This window comes from Peromyscus eremicus, chromosome 5 (assembly GCF_949786415.1).
Source record: "Peromyscus eremicus chromosome 5, PerEre_H2_v1, whole genome shotgun sequence".
In the NCBI taxonomy this organism is placed as follows: domain Eukaryota; kingdom Metazoa; phylum Chordata; class Mammalia; order Rodentia; family Cricetidae; genus Peromyscus; species Peromyscus eremicus.
In genome coordinates, this window is record NC_081420.1 from 42341285 (window position 1) to 42359534 (window position 18250).

The 18250-nt window shown below is 39.4% G+C and overlaps 1 protein-coding gene across 5 annotated transcripts in view; it reads left to right on the forward strand.

Annotated features, from left to right (window-relative positions):
- Positions 1-15959, forward strand: part of Nme8 (NME/NM23 family member 8) — a 51673-nt gene extending 35714 nt beyond the window's left edge. For 2 of the 5 annotated variants that reach the window (XM_059263363.1, XM_059263362.1), the window contains exons 15-17: positions 4870-5014; positions 5945-6180; positions 15799-15959. In XM_059263363.1, coding sequence (XP_059119346.1) covers positions 4870-5014; positions 5945-6179 — 380 coding nt within the window. In that variant the 3' untranslated portion in view covers position 6180; positions 15799-15959. Of the gene's footprint in view, positions 1-4869; positions 5015-5944; positions 6181-15798 lie in introns of those variants that run through there. The other 3 variants (XR_009379352.1, XM_059263365.1, XM_059263364.1) reach the window with 3 other exon arrangements.
- Positions 15960-18250: the final 2291 nt, after the last annotated feature.

The following is an 18250-nucleotide window of genomic DNA, read 5'->3' on the forward strand; positions in this document are numbered from 1 at the left end:
TTCTTGATTTTAGTGGAATTGCTTTGAGTTTCTCTCCATTTAATTTGATGTTGGCTGTTGGCTTGCTGTAAATTGCCTTTATTATGTTTAGTTATGCTCTCTGTATTCCAGATCTCCTCAAGACCTTTAATATGAAGGGGTGTTGGATTTTGTCAAAGGCCTTTTCAGCATCTAATGAAATGATGTGTTTTTTTTCTTTCAGTTTGTTTAATGGTGTATTACATTGACAGACTTTTGTATGTTGAACCATCCTTGCGTCTCTAGGATGAAGCCTACTTGATCATGGTGGATAATGTTTTTGATGTGTTCTTGGAGTCAGTTTGCCAGTATTTTATTGAGTATTTTTGCATCAATGTTCATGAGGGAGATTGGTCTGTAATTCTCTTTCTTTGTTGCATCTTTGTGTGGCTTGGGAATCACAGTAACTGTAGCCTCATGAAAGAAGTTTGGTAACGTTCTTTCTGTTTCTATTGTGTGGAAGAGTTTGAAGAGTATTGGTAGTAACTCTTCTTTGAAAATTTGGTAGAATTCTGCACTGAAACCATCTGGTCCTAGGCTTTTTTGGTTGGGAGACTTTTATTGACTGTTTCTATTTCCTTAGGAATTACTGGTTTATTTAAATTGTTTATTTGGTCTTGATTGAACTTTGGTATGTGGTACCTATCCAGAAAATTGTCCATTTCTTTTAGATTTTCCAATTTTGTGGAGTACAGGTTTTTGAAGTATGACCTGATGATTCTCTGGATTTCCTCATTGTCAGTTGTTATATCTCCCTTTTGTTTCTTATTTTGTTAATTTGGATGCTCTCTCTCTGCCTTTTGGTTAGTCTGGATAAGGGCTTGTCTATCTTGTTGATTTTTCTCAAAGAACCAACTTTTTGTTTCATTTATTCTTGTATTGGGTCATGGGGTTAATGAGTAAGAATGATAACTCTGTTTATTAATGATGTCAAAACTTGAGGGGAAATGATTGGAAATGATAACTCTGTTCTGTTATAGTTTATTAATGAAGACAAAAAGATGAGCAAAAGGAAGTGAAACACTTGTCCAAAACCAAAAATGATATGATCTATGTTTTGGAACATCATGAATGTATCCCTGCTAACTAAATCCTGTATTTTAAAAAAAACAAAACAAAAAAAAAACAAAAAAAAACAAAAAAAACACTGGCTGCTAGTTGGTGAGGCTGCAAGATTCTCTCGACCACCATGGCCTGGCTCACTTCCTTCTCCCGCTGACTCCTTACATCCGGACCACTGGGGATGGCTCCTGACAGCCTCTAACACCTCCATGAAGCTATTTTTAAGGTTGCTTTCTTCTGCTTCTTCTACATTGTGATGTTCAGGTCTTGCTGTTGTAGAACCACTAGGTTTTAGTGATACCATATTGCTCTTTATGTTGTTGTATGTATTTTTGCACTGATGTCTGCTCATCTCTTCCTCTAATAGGTGCAAGAGGTGTCTGTGTCTGAGCAAGCTGCTATTGGTCCACTCTGTGCTTGTTGTGTCTGTGTCTCTGGGGGCCCCTCTGGGTCCAATCTTAGCTCTTGGTCTAACTGGAGCTGGCAGATTCTGTATTTTCAGGGAGCTGCTTTTGGCTTAATTCAAGCTAGCTGATTCTGTGACTCAGGGAGCCACTCTTGGTCTTATCAGAGCTTTTGGTCCAGTCAGAGTTGATGGATTCTGTGTCTCAGGAAGCCTCTCTTGGTCCAATGAGAGGTGGTGAATTCCTTGTCTCAAGAAGTTACTGGGGTCTCAGGCAGATGGATATTGGGGTAGGGAATGGGTCTTGTAGAGTGCAGGGTCCAATGGGAGGTTTTGGTGGGGGAACCTGGTCACAGGAGTTTTCCCTGCTGGCCAACACCTGGGGCAGACAGGGGTGGGGGTTCTTGGGGACTGGCTGTGTCCCAGGGCCTGGGTCCTACAGGAAGGACTTTCTGGGTGGGAGGGGAGTCACTCACCTCTTGGTCCAATGAGAGCTGGTGGATTTCTTGTCTCAGGAAGTTAATGGGGTTTCAGACAGATGAGTATTGGGGTAGGGCATGGGTCTTGTAGATTGCAGGGTCTGATGGGGGGGTTTGGTGGAGGAACCTGGTCACAGGAGTTTTCCCTACTGGTCAGCAACTGGGGCAGAGAGGGTTGGAGGTTCCTGGGGACTGGCTGTGTCTTAATGTGTTTTTATAACAGTAAAATCAACCCTAACTAAGACAGAAATTGGTACCAGAGAATGGACTATTGGTTTGACAGAACCCACCATATTTGGGGGAGGATTGTGAAAGGTCCTTAGAGCTTTGGGCTGGAGAAACGATCAAGAGGTCAGAGCTTAAAGGTCCATTCTGTGGCATCTTGGCAGATAAGAATGTTGAGAGCAATGTGGATGACGGAGGTCTGGCCTATGAAGTGTCAGGGGAAAGCGAAGACCATGCTGTGACTTTCGTATGATATTTTGTGTTAAGAATCAGTGGTGTCTGGTCAGCTGTAGCTGAAGCATCATCTGTAATTGATTAGAGACCGATACCACTAAAGTAAAACCTTTGCTTTACTGGGACAACTAGTGCTAGTTAGCTGGTGCTACGAAATTAGCAGTGATTAAGAAGAGATCAGTATCGCTGAGGTAAAATATTCTGAGAGGTGTTTCTGCAGGGTCATGATCCAATGGTGGCCAAGACTGAAACTTGTATTGGCAGCTGAACTTGGTAATATGTAAGAGTCTCCCAGGTATTACTGATTTTGAAGGCATGAAAGGAGTCATGAAGAAGAGTTGCGGCTGGACATAGTGAGAGTCCACTGGTGAAGTGCAGCCTCAGTTGCAGTAGAAGCCTGAGGATTAAAGGGATAACCGAGAGAAGTTGAGGTTTGGCACCACGTGGCAAGGTCAGAGTCCCTGAAAGAGCCCAGAAGCTATTGGTGAAGGTGAAGCTCAGTTGCAGCAGAGACCTCAGGATTCTGGAGATGACAGTACCATGGGACAATCACCAAGGACAGCAGCATGTTTGGTGTGGGGTGGGCCTGAGCCTACGAGACAAGCTGTCCTGTGCCACAAACAGCAAATTTGAAGGCATGGGTCTCTTTAGATCCCAGAGGATTGTGAATAGGTCTTAGGCATCAAACACTGAGACTTCCACACCTTGAAACTTTGTTTTGCTTTGATTTGACTGTGACTGTGAATAGATGCTTCCCTTTTGGAGTAAGAAAGTATTTACCTCATTTTTTTTTTTATTTTGACAGGTGCTCACAGTTGACTTTGAACTTTTAAAGAGACTTTGGAGTTTAGAGAGACTTTAAAGTCTTAGAGAGACAGGATATTTTAGAGAGGCTTGAAGTCTGGGATTCTGGATGCTTTTTAAAGACTGAGTTTTTGAAGACCGGGTGTTTTAAGAGTTGTGATGTTTGACATTGTGATATTAATGTTAACATGATATCTGGAGGACAGAAGGAACCAGGAAGGTTGTGGTTGGATAGTGATGTGTTTGTGGGTCAAGTTGGCAAGTGGTTAATTGTACTGACATGTATTCTCAACTTAAACAAGCTAGATTCATTTAATAATAAAGAACCTGAATTGAGAAAAATAACCTCAATGGATTGGACTGCAAACAAATCTGGAGGACATTTTCTTTATTGATGGTTGATGATTGACATGGGAGGGCCTAACTCGTTGTGGGAAGTGCCACTCCTGGGAAGATGGTCCTAAGTTTTGTAAGAACTGTAACAAGACTGAGCAAGCCATGGGGAGCAGGCCAGTAAGAAGCACATCATCATGGTTTCTGCTTCATTTTATGCCTCTTGAATTCCTGCCCTAACTTCTTTCAATGATAGACTGTGATGTGGAAGTACAAGATGAAGTAACCCCTATCCTCCCCAAGTTGTTTTCAATCATGGTGTTTTATCGTAGCAGTAGAGATACCAACTAAGACACACTGCTTTGTGATAGTAGCTTGCTCTGTTCAGGCCTATCACAAAAATCGACATTTCTAAAAATAAAAATCCCTGAGAGTCCAGAGATAATTGTTTCTTGGACTGTGGCTTAGCACCATACACATTACTCTTTATAATATCATTTTCTTATGATAAACTTATAAGATTGGCCCATTTCTGTTGTATGCTTTGGAATCTCACATTTCTTCTCAGAGGGTCTCCTGAGGTAGATCCTAGCTATCTCCTTGCCAGCAAGAAAAGCCCAGCATTCTTCAGGTTTTCTAAAGATTAGATCTCACTCACCTTTCCTCCCAGCCCAGCATCTCTGAGTGTTTTTTATTTGGAGTAAATAAAATAAATCCTTTCTTTCCTATTTCCTTTGCATGCTCTGGAGTCAAGTACACTTCCTTCAGCTGTGTCTTACTTTCCCTTCCCCTTCCCTCTTCTCTTGAATCCTGTCTTTCCCCACCCTTCTTCCTTTACTAGAAAGCTCCAAGTCTTTCGGTTGGTTCCCCTTGGTCTGGAGAATGCAATGGGACTTCAATGCTCAGGCTGTTGATGAGATTCTTGCAGGATTCAGTGCATTAATGCACTCAGCACACCTTTCCACTTCAGACAAGAATTTTCACCTTGGCTATTCCCCAGTACAGATCATATAAGACATTCTTGGGCATTTGGGACCTAAGGATGAAAATATCTCTTCATGCTTAGCAGCATGCCAGCAGATCTCCTTTTCCTTTTGATTCTACATCAGTTGATCAAAGCAAGACATTCATGCTAAAATTCTGAAGGTCTTCTGGATGTTAATTTGGTGCTTTTAATTGTACACAATTTTGTATATATATAAACTACAAGATGCAAGTTGAACTATTATTTTCCTCTGGTATTTTGATCTTGAATATACCATGAACATGGAGTGAATGATCTACAATGTTAATTAATGTTTGTTTCCTTAGCGGAGATCCTGAAGGCCATTAAAGAGGCAGGATTTGAGTTGACCATGCTGAAGGAAATGCACTTGACTCCAGAGCATGCAAACAAAGTTTATTTCAAAATAACAGGAAAAGACTTTTATAAAAATGTCTTAGAAGTCTTATCTTCGTAAGTTTCTGAAATGTGGTTGTTTGTATTGTAGAAGTGGTAATTGTACACTCTAGAAACTGTGGGAAACACAAATTATTTTTTAACAACTTTCTGTCTAATCTGCCTCATGAAAAGACATCTTGTTAACTTTTAAAGTTTATTTATTTTTACAATTTCTTCCCTCCTTCCTTTCCTTTCTGTCCCTCCCTCCTCCTGTTTCTTTAGTTCTTCACACTACATGTAGATGCTGTCAGGGTTTAGGTTCTTCATTAGCCAATTCAGAACTATGCTTAAATCTCCTTTTCTGTAAAATGAAGAGGAAACCACTTCACAGGAAGGGAAAATGACTGAGAACCTGCATCATGAACACTATGAAAGTAACGCTCCAGATGCATTTGTTGTAGGTTACATTTCCTGGGGAGAGTTCATGATTCAAGCTATGTATTTAGAGGATTGTGTGAGGGTGAGGCAGGAAAGAGAGGCAGGAGGGCAAGAGGAAGAGCTCAGAGTGCTCTACAGATGACCAAAGTTTCTGCTGACCAATTAGACTAGCCATACAGGTGGCTTTGCATTGAGCTGAGGTAAGACATCTTTGCATCAGGACATCTAGGGAAGGAGGGTGGTCTGTGCAAGATGCTTTTCTGCAATGGAGGCAACCCCTAAAGAACTAGAGGCTGAAGGGTGAACATGAAGCAAAAGTCCTGGATCCATAACAATGTTTGTGTGGTCTCCAAAGTAGTAAAACTATAAATCCATTCACATTCATTCTTTAGAATTAAACTACAGCACTCAAATAACACAAAACTTCTTGAAAAAGGAGAAAACATAGGAAGCACAGGATCATATTGTTAGGAAAAAAATGTTCTGGATGGACCGGAAGCATTCTTTCCTTAGCCCTGCGTTCAATCCTTGAAGGAGCTGGCCTTCTAAAAGAATTGCTATTTGCAGGGGCATGTCTGTAATCATGGTTCTGACCAAGTGGAATGCTGTTGCAGAATGGAGACGAATGATGGGTCCAGTAGACCCAGAAGAAGCAAAACTACTCTCCCCAGATTCCCTCCGAGCCAGATATGGAATAGATATTTTGAGAAACGCTATCCATGGGGCGTCTAATGTATCTGAAGCAGAAACCGTCATCAGTAATGTGTTCACAGAGGGCAATGAGGAGGACGGAGAACACTAGAGTATGTACTATAAAGTGTATACTTCAATGACTTTTCTTTTCTTTTTAATTTTATTTTTGAGATTATAATATAATTACAACTTCCCTTTCCTCCCTCCAAACCATCCCATATACCTACTCCCACTCTCCTTCAAATTTATGGCCTCCTTTTCTACTGTTATTACATGCATATTTGTATATACATATATATTCCTAAATGTAAGCTGTTTAGTCCATATAATATTGCTTGTATGTATGTTTTTAGGGCTGATCATTTGGCACTGGACAACCAATTGATGTGAGACACAACCTCACAGCAAACTCCCTGATCCTCTGCTTCTTCTTTCACAATGTTTCCTAAGCCTTAGGTTCAAAGAGTGTTTAGTAGATGTACCCATTGGGTCTAGGCTCCATAATTCTGCATTTTGATTGGTTGTGGTTTTCTGTATTAGTCCCCATCTGTGGTGATATTTTATCTGTGTCCCCCAATAAAGTTTATCTGAGGATCAGAGGAAAAAGCCAGCCACTATAGTAAACATAGAAGTCAGGTAATGGTAGCACACACCTTTAATCCTACTACTCAGGAGGCAGGGATCTGTCTGGATCTCTGTGAGTTCAAGGCCACACTGGGAACAGAGCCAGGCGTGGTGGTACATGCCTTAAATTCCAACACTAGTTAACCTTAAAGGTCTAGAGGTCTGTACAGACAGACAGGAAGTGACAGAACTGGGCAGAAAGAGGGATTGATGTAGCTGGGCAGAGAGGAAATGAAATGGCAGAACAGAAAGGCATATAGGTGTGGGTATACAGGAAGTAGGTCTCTTTGACAGAAGATCTCCAAGCGGGTAAGAACGTGGCTGGCTTCTTTCTGCTTTTCTGATCTCTCAGCTTTTTACCCTAATATTTACCTCTGGGTTTTTATTAATAAGACCATTTAACACTTTGTTTTACACCCATTTATTGCAAAGAAAACTTTCCTTGATGAGAGGTGAAGACTACACTTATCTGTGGGTATAAAGACAAATGTTTATAGAACTGTTGTTAGGGATTATGCTGATTTAGTAAATTAATGGTTATAGATTCTCTTTCAATAACCATGACGTCTCTAGCACTGACCAGTTAGCTAGGTTTCCAGTACCAGGCATTGTTTCTTTCTTGTTAAGCAGGTCTTAAATCTAGCCTTAAGGATGATAACCCTAAGGTCTCTAGCTGTGGATTTCCAATAACAAATCAATGTGTGGAATGTTGTCATCACGTTCCTGGGCCATGTTGAGATTCAGTGTCTACAAGAAAGTGAGGAAACTGTGAAGTAAAGAAAACCTTCCAGGAAGGCCCCTCCGGGATAGAACAGCATGCTATTTGTCTTAGTTAGGGTTTCTATTGCTGTGATGAAACACCATGACCAAAGCAACTTGGAGAGGAAAGGGTTTATTTGGCTTACACTTCCACATCATAGTCCATCACTGAAGGAAGTTAGGACAGGAACTCAAATAGGGCAGGAACCTGGAGGCAGGAGCTGATGCAGAGGCCATAGAGGGGTGCTGCTTAATGGCTTGTTCTCGATGGCTTTCTCAGCCTGCTTTCTTACAAAACCTGAACCACCATCCTGGTCATAGCATCACCCACAATGGCTGGGCCCTCCTCCATCAATTACTAATTAAGAAAATGCCCTACATACTTGCCTACAGCCTGATCTTATGAAGACATTTTCTTAATTGAGGTTCCCTCCTCTCAAATGACTTTAGCTTGTGTCAAGTTAAGATAAAACTATCCAGCACACTGTTCCATGTTCTATTTGGCCATTCAAACACTGAATCAAAGTATTATATATAAAAGTAATTCTATAAATCAAGGCATGGATGTTCACGTTTTGGAAATCTGAATTTTATATATGGCTTGAGCTATGGTTGAATTAAGTATGCTCTTACAGGCAAATGCAAATCCAATGGAATGAAAAGTGAGTAAATGGCAGAAGCAAGACTTCTTAGCAGACCTACACTCAGCTTATAGCTTCTGTTGAGAGTGAGTCTTTCTCCTAACAACTGTATTTGCCCTCCTTTTGTGCCAGGAGCAGCATTATTTCTGATCTGGAGATTTCCATTTCGTGTATAATTCAGTGCAGGACTGTGAGGTATGCATATTCCATGGGTAGGAACCAGGCAAGATAATACTGAAATATACCCAGAAATGTAGGCTGGAATTTCAAAGTCAGAGATAAAGAGGCAAGAAAGAGAATTCAGTTTTTTTTAAGTTTCTAAGTATACACACACACACACACAAACAAACTCTCTTGATGCTTGTGTGTAAAGATTTTCTGTTGGATGCTGCATTTCTGTGCCTTCTGTGCTATGGCTATGTAAATTACTATGGGGGTAGTATTATGAGTCTCTTTTAGACATTCAAGATTCATTTTTTCAACTCTTGCTGGGTGCTCCAGAGCTAGGTACACATAATTCTTTATTCTGAATGTGTTTATGACAGTAAGAACAGAAGATAGGAAATGCCATGTGTCCTAGGCCTTTTGAAGTAAACAACGGTGATTTTAGCACATGCTTATAGGAAGTAGAGTGGGAAGAAGTGAGACACAAGTTACCCAGGCAGGACACCTGGCAATAATTGATGTAAAGTATTACAGAAGCCTGAACTAACTTGGAAACAGTGAGTTTAGGATGGGTGGATGATAAAATGATTCTTAAAAGGCTGCAGTGCACATGGGGGATCTGATAATTGGCTGCTGCAGTACCAAAGAAATGAGAAAAGACAGTCTTCTGGCTTCAGCCACTGAGTAAGTAAGATAATAATTCTCAGACAGAAGATTCAAAAGAGAGAAGTCATTTAGAAAACACCATGTTTTCTGTGTTGGTCATATGGGGTAGATGATATTCACAATTGAAGATAAATCAAGTTATAGGAGCTAGGGAGGTTTAGAATATCCCGAATACAGTGATATCAACAAAATGTTGGAGCATGTGCCTGTCCTGCTCATGGGACTTAAGAAGAACATTACCAGAAATGGTCAGAAAGCTATTTTTCATGAATCTTGGAAGTAAAGATTTTCAGGAAGCTAGAAAATTATGATTCAATATAAGGGCAACATAAGATGGTCTAGAATGCTGTGGTATTTTCACTTATATTGACTTCTCAAGAGGATGACCGTGGGAAGACACTAGGCTGAGTTCCCAGTGTCAGACCCTAGTCTCTGGTTCCAAAGACAAAAGAGCAGATTTTACAAATTATTTTGTTTGCCTGCTTTTGCTTTTCCAGATGCCAGCTGAATAATAATTGCATGTATATTTCACCTAAGCTGAAAACCAGTCAACTGGAAAAGTAGGAGCATTGCTTGGAAATATTGCTCACTAACTAAGAAATCCACAGTTATTTGTGGCTGAAAATTAGGGCTAAAATGCATATAGTAGACTGTCTGAGGTCAGAGAGAGGTTAAAGGAAAATGTCTTTAGGAAACCATAGCATGCAAAAGTGCTAGTATGTATTGTGGAATTTATAAATTTTACAGATAAACAGAGCAGTATATATGCTCATAAAAGACATGGAAGTCCTAAATTCTCACTACTGGCTGATGTGTGCACTCAGTTTAAGCAGAAAGTATAAGTGTCTTGACTTACGGAAGCAAAAGTGTCAATGTCTTAAAAAACATTTAAGTACAAATGTAATCTGTAAATATGGAGAGGTATTGTGTTGCTGTTGTTGAAGCTGGCTTTTAGAGAACACTGACAAACTGATAAATACAAAGTAAATATTCACCAATCAAAAAAAAAGTACATAGATAAGTGGGAAGGTATCCTATGTTCATGAACTCAAAAAACTACTATTATTAGAATGAAACTATTAACCAAAGTGATCTACAGATTAAAAACAATCCTAACAAATCCCTCCACTTTTTGCAGAGACCCTCAACAATCAAGTCACCACCCCATCCCAGGTCCAACAGGATAAAAACTCATCAAAGATGCAACCAACAACCTAATTCCAAATGCCTAGATCCCATGGCAAAAACATAAGCAATATGAAAATACTAGATAATATGTCCCCCAACAAACTACCAATCTTATAGTAATGGTCTCTAACAAGCATAACTCAGACAAAACTCAAGACATGGAACTCAAAAGAATAAAGGGTTCTAATAAACACACACAAGGTTTCAAGAAAACAAAGAAATCCAAAAAAATGAGAATTACAACCACTCCTCAAAAATTCCAAAAAATAAAAATAGAAAGAAAACTTCCAAGCTCCTTTTACAAAGCCAGTCTTAACTGTTGTGCCCAAACTATGTGAAGACACAACAAAGGAGAGTTACATGTCAATGTTCCTGATGAACACACAAGACAGTACATGAAAATGAAATACAGACACAAATACAAAAAGATCAAACCATGGTCAAGTTGGCTTTATCTCAGAGATAAAGAAAACTCCTAGAATTGAGAAACTCAGCAAAGCTGCAGTATACAAAATTACTATACGTGGCTTTTCTATATACCAATGGTAAACTCAATGATAAGGAAATCAGGGAAACAATATCATTTACAATAGACAAAAAAAATACCTTATGGTAAATCTAATGAAGTTAGTAAAAGATCTCTATGATGAAAACTTTAAAACTAAGAAATAAGAAATTAAGGAAGATACTAAAAGATGGAAAGACCTCTCATGCTCATAGATGAATACAAATGATACTGTGAAAAATGGCCATCTTTCCCCAAACAATGTATATATTCATTGAAATCCCAATAAAAGTCTCCATACCAGTTATCATAGAATAGAAATAACAATCTTAAACTCACATGGAAATACTAAAGATCCCCAGATAGCCAAAGTAATCTTGAGTCAAAAGAACAATGTTTTAGGCATTATTATATATCTGGTCTTAAGTTGTACTCCACAGCTCTATTAATAAAAGAAACAATTGCATGGTACTTGCACAAAAAACCAGACACACACACACACACACACACACACACACACACACACACACATATATATATAATCACTTGAATAGTAGATCCAGACCTAAGCCCAAGAGATCACAGCAAACCTATTTTTGACAAAAATACACTGCTGTGGGATGGTCTGTATGTCAAGTGTGTTGCTGATTGGTCAGTAAATAAATCACTGATTGGCCATTGGCTAGGCAGGAAGTACAGGCGGGACAAGGAAAAGAATTCTGGGAAGTGGAAGGCTGAGAGGGGACACTGCCAGCCGCCATCAGGACAAGGAAGATGTAAGGTACCAGTAAGCCATGAGCCATGTGGCAAAGTAAAGATTAATAGAAATGGGCTAAATATAAGAGTAAGAGCTAGACAATAACAGGCCTGAGCTAATGGCCAAGCAGTTTAAATAATGTAAGAGTCTGTGTGTTTATTTTATAAGTGGGCTCTGAGACTGGCGGGACTTGGTGGTGGGAGCTGGAGAGAAATTCTCCAGCAACAAATGGCGTCCAACGTGGTGGCAAGAGTTTCCACCTAAAAACTTAGAAAAAAGATTCTAAAACGGACCTAAAAACAGCTTCCTAATTGTCTCTCTCAAATAAGCGGCAGCTGCCGGTTTGAGCTACTGGCGGGTTCCTAGCGTGCGCTCTCGACCTGCAGTATGGTGGGAATGAGGCCTCTGCAAGTAGCACATTAAACTGTGTGGTGGATTTAGCCTTTGCTAGTACAAAACAAAAAAAGGGGTTTCTGGGCTACACGCTACTTTGGTAAAAGTGTAGACCCACTATTTCTGAGAGTTACGGCTCCCAGAGCTGGCGGAAAGCGGCCGCCATGTTGGGAAGCTAAAGTGGGCGGAGCCAGCAGCCACTGCGCTGTTTCAGGCTTAGAAGGCTGCAGTTTAAAGCAATAGGCTCAAGCTAATATAAAAAAATAAGCCACGTAAAGATGACTACCACACAGAGAATCTGGATTATGTTCTCTTTGATATTCGTAACTGCAGAAAAACATTTGATTGTAAAAGCTGTTGAGTTATGCCAAAATGTATATTTTAAAGGTACCTTGACTTCAAAATTTGGATATAAGGATATGTTGCTTTGGAACAGAGTCTCTGCTTTTGTTTCCACAGAAAGCCAGAGACTATGGATTTGTTCCAGATTAAGATACATCAGGTTTGACCAGCCAAGACCCCCTGAAAGGTCTCCAATGACACCATGGCCCAGATGACTCAACATCCAGAATGGTTTCAAGGCAAATGGCTCAGACGATACAGCCTCATGAACTACTCCATGATCCTAAAATTTTCTTTGTGTCCCCATAAGATACAGCACCCCCCTCCAGCAGGAAGTAGTAAGAGAAGCTACGCCCAAATTCCCAAATATACCAAGCTGGCTTTAGAGATGGAATTGGCTCACTCCCCCTCTAAACCCAGACATATTGCTCAAAAAAAAAAAATGGTTAAGAGATTCTTGTGTCCCAAATCAGAAGAGCCCTCTGGTGTGGGACAGAGAAAAACCAATATTTTTATTTAAATCAGGTTGATTATAAATACAATCTCTTTCTAAAGAAAAAAAGGGGATAGTTTAGATATGATAGGATGAAAGGGTAGATTAATGAACCTACTTTTAAAGAGTAACAACTTGTTTAAAATGTTTTACATTGCTACAGATTTTAGTTTATTGATACAAGTTTAAACTTAATTTTGTTATACTGTATATATATTTCTATTCTTGTTTGAGGTATTATGTTTATGTAACTCATTTAAAATTGTAATGGATAATTAAAAAATAGATTAATAGTTAGTCATCTATGATAATATTTGTAGCCATGTTAGTTAAGTCTTCTAGGTATACATAGATATATTTCAGATAGATAGGTAGTCTTCAAACACTTGAAAGACCTACAGAATATGGCATTTAAAATGTTTTAAAAATTTAGACTTTCTGGACAATGAGACATGTCTGCTCCTGACAGCACCGATTTACTTCAGAGAGGAGGATGGGCATCGAAGACACTCCATACGGAGTTTATCTTCACCTTGACAAAAATAGCCATTTGGGCAAGAAACTGTTCTTGCCTGGACTGTCTGATCAACTGGACATGCAGGACCCATACAAAGGTGACCACTGAACTTTGCTTGACAAAATGGTCCTTCAGGTTCCTGCTTTGCAGAGAAAACTGCCAGACATTCTACAGGACACAGAGAAAAGTGAATAAGAGACTCTAGGCCTGTGGGCTGAAGACAGATGCCCCAACTTTACAAGAGAACTTTGAATGACTGTCCAGGCTGCCAGCTGTCTCTGTCTACCCTACAAGACTCCTAAAAGTTGCTTATATCCTTCTCCATTTCTCAGGTAGTAGTATATCCTTCTGAGGTCTTTGATGTGGTTAAAGACTAGATACTTACAATTTTCCTTAGTTATAATAAAAGATAAGTTAGATATAAAACCTTAAACTTACAAATATAAGATAGGTAGGATCTCTTCTTTAATATTGTAACTGTAATTCTTGCTTGATAATTGTTTTGTTATATGTAATTTTACTATGTTAAAGTTAAAACCTTCCTTTTTAAGAAAAGAAAAGGGGAAGTGCTGTGGGATGGTCTGTATGTCAAGTGTGTTGCTGATTGGTCAGTAAATAAATCACTGATTGGCCATTGGCTAGGCAGGAAGTACAGGCGGGACAAGGAAAAGAATTCTGGGAAGTGGAAGGCTGAGAGGGGACACTGCCAGCCGCCATCAGGACAAGGAAGATGTAAGGTACCAGTAAGCCATGAGCCATGTGGCAAAGTAAAGATTAATAGAAATGGGCTAAATATAAGAGTAAGAGCTAGACAATAACAGGCCTGAGCTAATGGCCAAGCAGTTTAAATAATGTAAGAGTCTGTGTGTTTATTTTATAAGTGGGCTCTGAGACTGGCGGGACTTGGTGGTGGGAGCTGGAGAGAAATTCTCCAGCAACAATACACACTGGAGGAAAGAGAATCTTTTCAACAAATGGTGTTGGGTAAATTGAAGGTCTACATGGAGGTGAATGAAACTTGAGTCTTAACTCTCATTCTGCACAAAAATCAAATCCAAGTGGATGAAAGCCCTCAATGTAAAACCTAAGACTGAAACTGCTAGAAGAAGGGATATAGAGCACACTACAATGTATAGGCAGAGTAAGGAATCTTCTAACTAGGCCTCTTGGTACTCATGAAATAAAACCAACAACTAACAAATGATATTTCATGAAATAAAAAGGCTTCTGTGCAACAAAGGAAACAATAAGTGAGGAGATAAAAGTGAGGAAATCTTCACTAGCTGTACATCTGACTGAGAATTTGTTGCCAAGTATTTGTTTAGACTGTAAAGATGTATCTTTGCCTAAGGTGCCTTCTGGTTGGTTTAATAAAGAGCAAATGGTCAATAGCTAGGCAGGAGAGGATAGGCAGGACTCCCAGAGAAAGAAAGAAACTCAAGGGGAATCTAGGCATGGAGATTTCGGCAGCAGACTTGAAATAAGTTGGACATATCATACTGAGGAAAGGTAAAAGCTACATGGCCGAATGTAGATTAGTAGAATCAGCTTAATTTGAGTTATAAGAGCTAGTTGGGGACAAGCCTAAGCTAAAGGCCAAGTTTTTATAATTAATAAGAAGTTTCCCTGTCATTATTTGGGTGCTGGCAATCCAAAAATAGTTTGAAAGAATGGTTGCTACAAGGATTAATATCTAGGGCATACACAAACCTCAAAAAAAAAAATCAAGTAAGTGAACTACCTAATAAAAAAAACAAGCTACATATTTGTTCAAAGAATTCTCAGAAGAAGAAATATGAATGGCTAGTTAGCACTTTTAAAAATGTTAAAGAGATACATCCATTTTTAAATGAAATCTACTTTGAAATTTAATTTCACCCTAGTCAGAAAGGTTATTATCAATAAAATAAATCTTAGCAAATGCTGGCAATGATGTGGGAAAAGAGGAACCCTCATTCACTCTTGACAGGAAGACAAACTGGTCCAGCCACTATGAAAAACAGTGTGGAGATTCCTCAAAAAGGTTGAAATAGAACCACCATAAGATGCAATTATTCCACTCCTAAGCATATACCAAAGGACTGTCTATCCTACTGCCCAGACACTTGCTCATTTACACTTATTGCTGCTTTATTCGAAGTAGCCAGGAAATGGAATCTGTAGATTTCCATCAACTGGTGAATGGATAATGACAATGTGGTATGTATACACAGCAAAATTTTTATCCAGCTGTTAACAAATATGAAAATTGCAGATAAATGGGTGAAACTGGAAAAAAACTGCACTGAGTGAGGTAACCCAGGTGAGAAAAACAAATGCATGTTCTCTCCCATATGTGTATTTCAGCTTTATTTCATTATTTTGTGTATTCAATTTAGAGTTCCTGTAGGTGATAGGAGTTGGGAAAATACCACTGGAAAGGGGTGCCTTAAGAGAGATAGGATGGTAGATCAGATCCTAGGTAATATGCAAGCAGAGGGGGTAACACTGGGGTTCAAAATTTTTAAATTGAAAGAGGATGGGAGGATAGTGGAGATGGAGTGGGGAGGGAGAGTCGACCAAAATGAAGGGGTCTGAAAGACCTCCAATCTTATCACCAAAAAAAAAAAAAACTGCTCTAAAATTAGTCTATAACGTTGCTATTTATCTTATGAAGTATGTATTTTTTCTTTTCACAGAAGTTTGAGATGGTAATGAGGAAGTTTTCATTAACAGAAACCATGAAGCACAGCCTTCTATGAAAAGCAGTAACCAAAATTCCTCCAAGAAGAAGACATGTCAAGATGAAAACTTGCATGGTTATGCATAATAACAATAAAAACCATAACACACCTCAAAACAGGTTCATATGTCTATTTTTCAGCAAGGGCATAGATGGATTATATAAAGGCAAGAAATGACAGAAGGTGAGGAGAAACACGAGCTAGAAAGAAGTCTAGTGTGTATGCAGCCTTTAGAGGAGTGACTTGGGAGAGAATACTGCAAGCTTCTAAGACTTACAAGATTCGGAATTGACAATATCAGATCTGACAATAAATCTACCAGCCAGAAAGTCTAAGAACATGGAATGTTGATAAAAACACTTTTTCACCCCAATTTTTAAAATACTTGTTTTATTTCATGTCTGTGAGCATTTTGCCTACATACTTGTATGTGCACCGTGTACATTCCTGGTGCCTGCAAAGGTCAGAAAAGGGTGTTAAGTCCCCTGGAACTGGAGTTATAAGTGGTTGTATGTAGGTGCTGGGATCCAAACCTAGGTCCTCTGCAAGAGCAACAGGTGCACTTAACCCCTGAGCCATCTCCCCAGGCGGAGATTTGTTTAATTTGCAATCTCACTATGAGACTGTGCAGACCCTGCTGCTAGCTCCCTGAAGGTATGATGCTGACACTATCTTCACAGAAAAGAACAGAAGAAGGTAGATGTTTTCCTCTCTCGGGTGAAACTGCACATTTCTTGCAGTGAAGGACTCCTGAGCTCACACCCAGGTTCATGTGCAATTCCCAGCCACTAGATGTCACCTCCTTCTCAGTCCACTTAAGAATGTGCTCTGGCAAGTGAGCTAGGAAGTTCTATGACCTGTCCCATCTGATGTTAGTAATTGATTACTCCCTTGAAAACTATAGTGCTCCAACACTGCTTGATACAACTGAGTGACGCTTGTGAGTGGCACTTGATTATGTACAATCTAGTTACATGAGAATTGTTAAGGAAAACGTTTCTCATTTTTTTAATTACAAGCGAATTTTTAACTTATTTTTTTAGACTATCACATGAGTATTGTATGTACATCATTCTCATTACTCCCTCTTCTGCCTTCAATGCCTCTCATGTTAGCCCAATTCTATCTCAAATTCATGACCTCTTCTTTAGTTTTTGTACACACACACACACACACACACACACACACACACACACACACAGCCTACAACCTGCTGGTATTTGGTATTGCTTTGATGTATATGTGTTTGGGGCTAACTACTTGAGATTGGATAATATATCAGGGTGTTTGTTCCTGGAGAACACTGAATCCCCTTCTCCCAAAAGCCATTAAATGCACATAGCTCTTCATGTAGGGTAGGGCTTGTGAGATCCCCCCATCCCATATATTTTGGCATGTCAGTTGGTGTCATTTTTCAGACCTAGTTTAGGTGACTGTATTGTGATTTCATGGATACAGATTCTTTGCTGTATATAAAAGGCAATCTTCAAGAAAGATTGCTGGTCCTTTGACCCTTAACAAGCATTCCATCCCTTTACAAGATGTTCCTGGAGTCTTAGGTGTAGGGATTGTGTTTCAGATGTATCAATTGGTGTTTGGCACCCATCATTACTTGTTCTCTGAATTTTGACCAGTTGTAGCTTTCTGCAACGGTCTCCATCTTCTGCAAAAAGAAGATTCATTGGTGAGGAGTAACAGGTCCACTTATCTATGTGCACAAGTATAAGTATTTAGAATGCAGTTAGGAAGTATAATGACTTGGGAGAGTGGCAATAGTAGGTTCTCCTCTAAGAACTGTGACCTGTCCAGCTCCAAGTTCTTGACTTGGTTTGCAGTAGCAAGCATAAATTCCCACCTATTGAGTGAGATTTAAGTTTAACTAGTTGGCTATTGGTTACCCCCAAGATAAAAGTACTACTATCACGTGCTTGGGCATGCCTTGCTATGTTCGTCATTGTTGTGGTTCATAGGCTTAGAGACGGGTCTGTGGATTAGTTTTCACCCTTGACAGCTTATACAGCACCTTTAGATACTGCGAGAGTCCTCAGGAAGGAGGCATTCAGGTCAGTTCCAGCTCAATTCCTTCAAGCCCTATGTCTGAGGTTTGTGGTTTCTTCAGCATTAGGGTCTTACCTTCGAGTTCTGGGAGCTAACCAAGGGTAATGACAATAATCTATATTATTTGGGAGTCTCTTGGACTTCCCTGATCACAACAGGAAGGAATGTTTTATCTGGCACAGAGGTTTTTGCTAGATGGACAATGGCTTTTGGGGGAAGCATTATCATTCCAAGTGTTATAAATTTATTTAAATATATGTAAATATTATATGTATATGCACACACTAATTTATAGATATGTATTTTCAGGTAAACATAAAATAATTTTCCCTATGGCTTTCCCAAACAT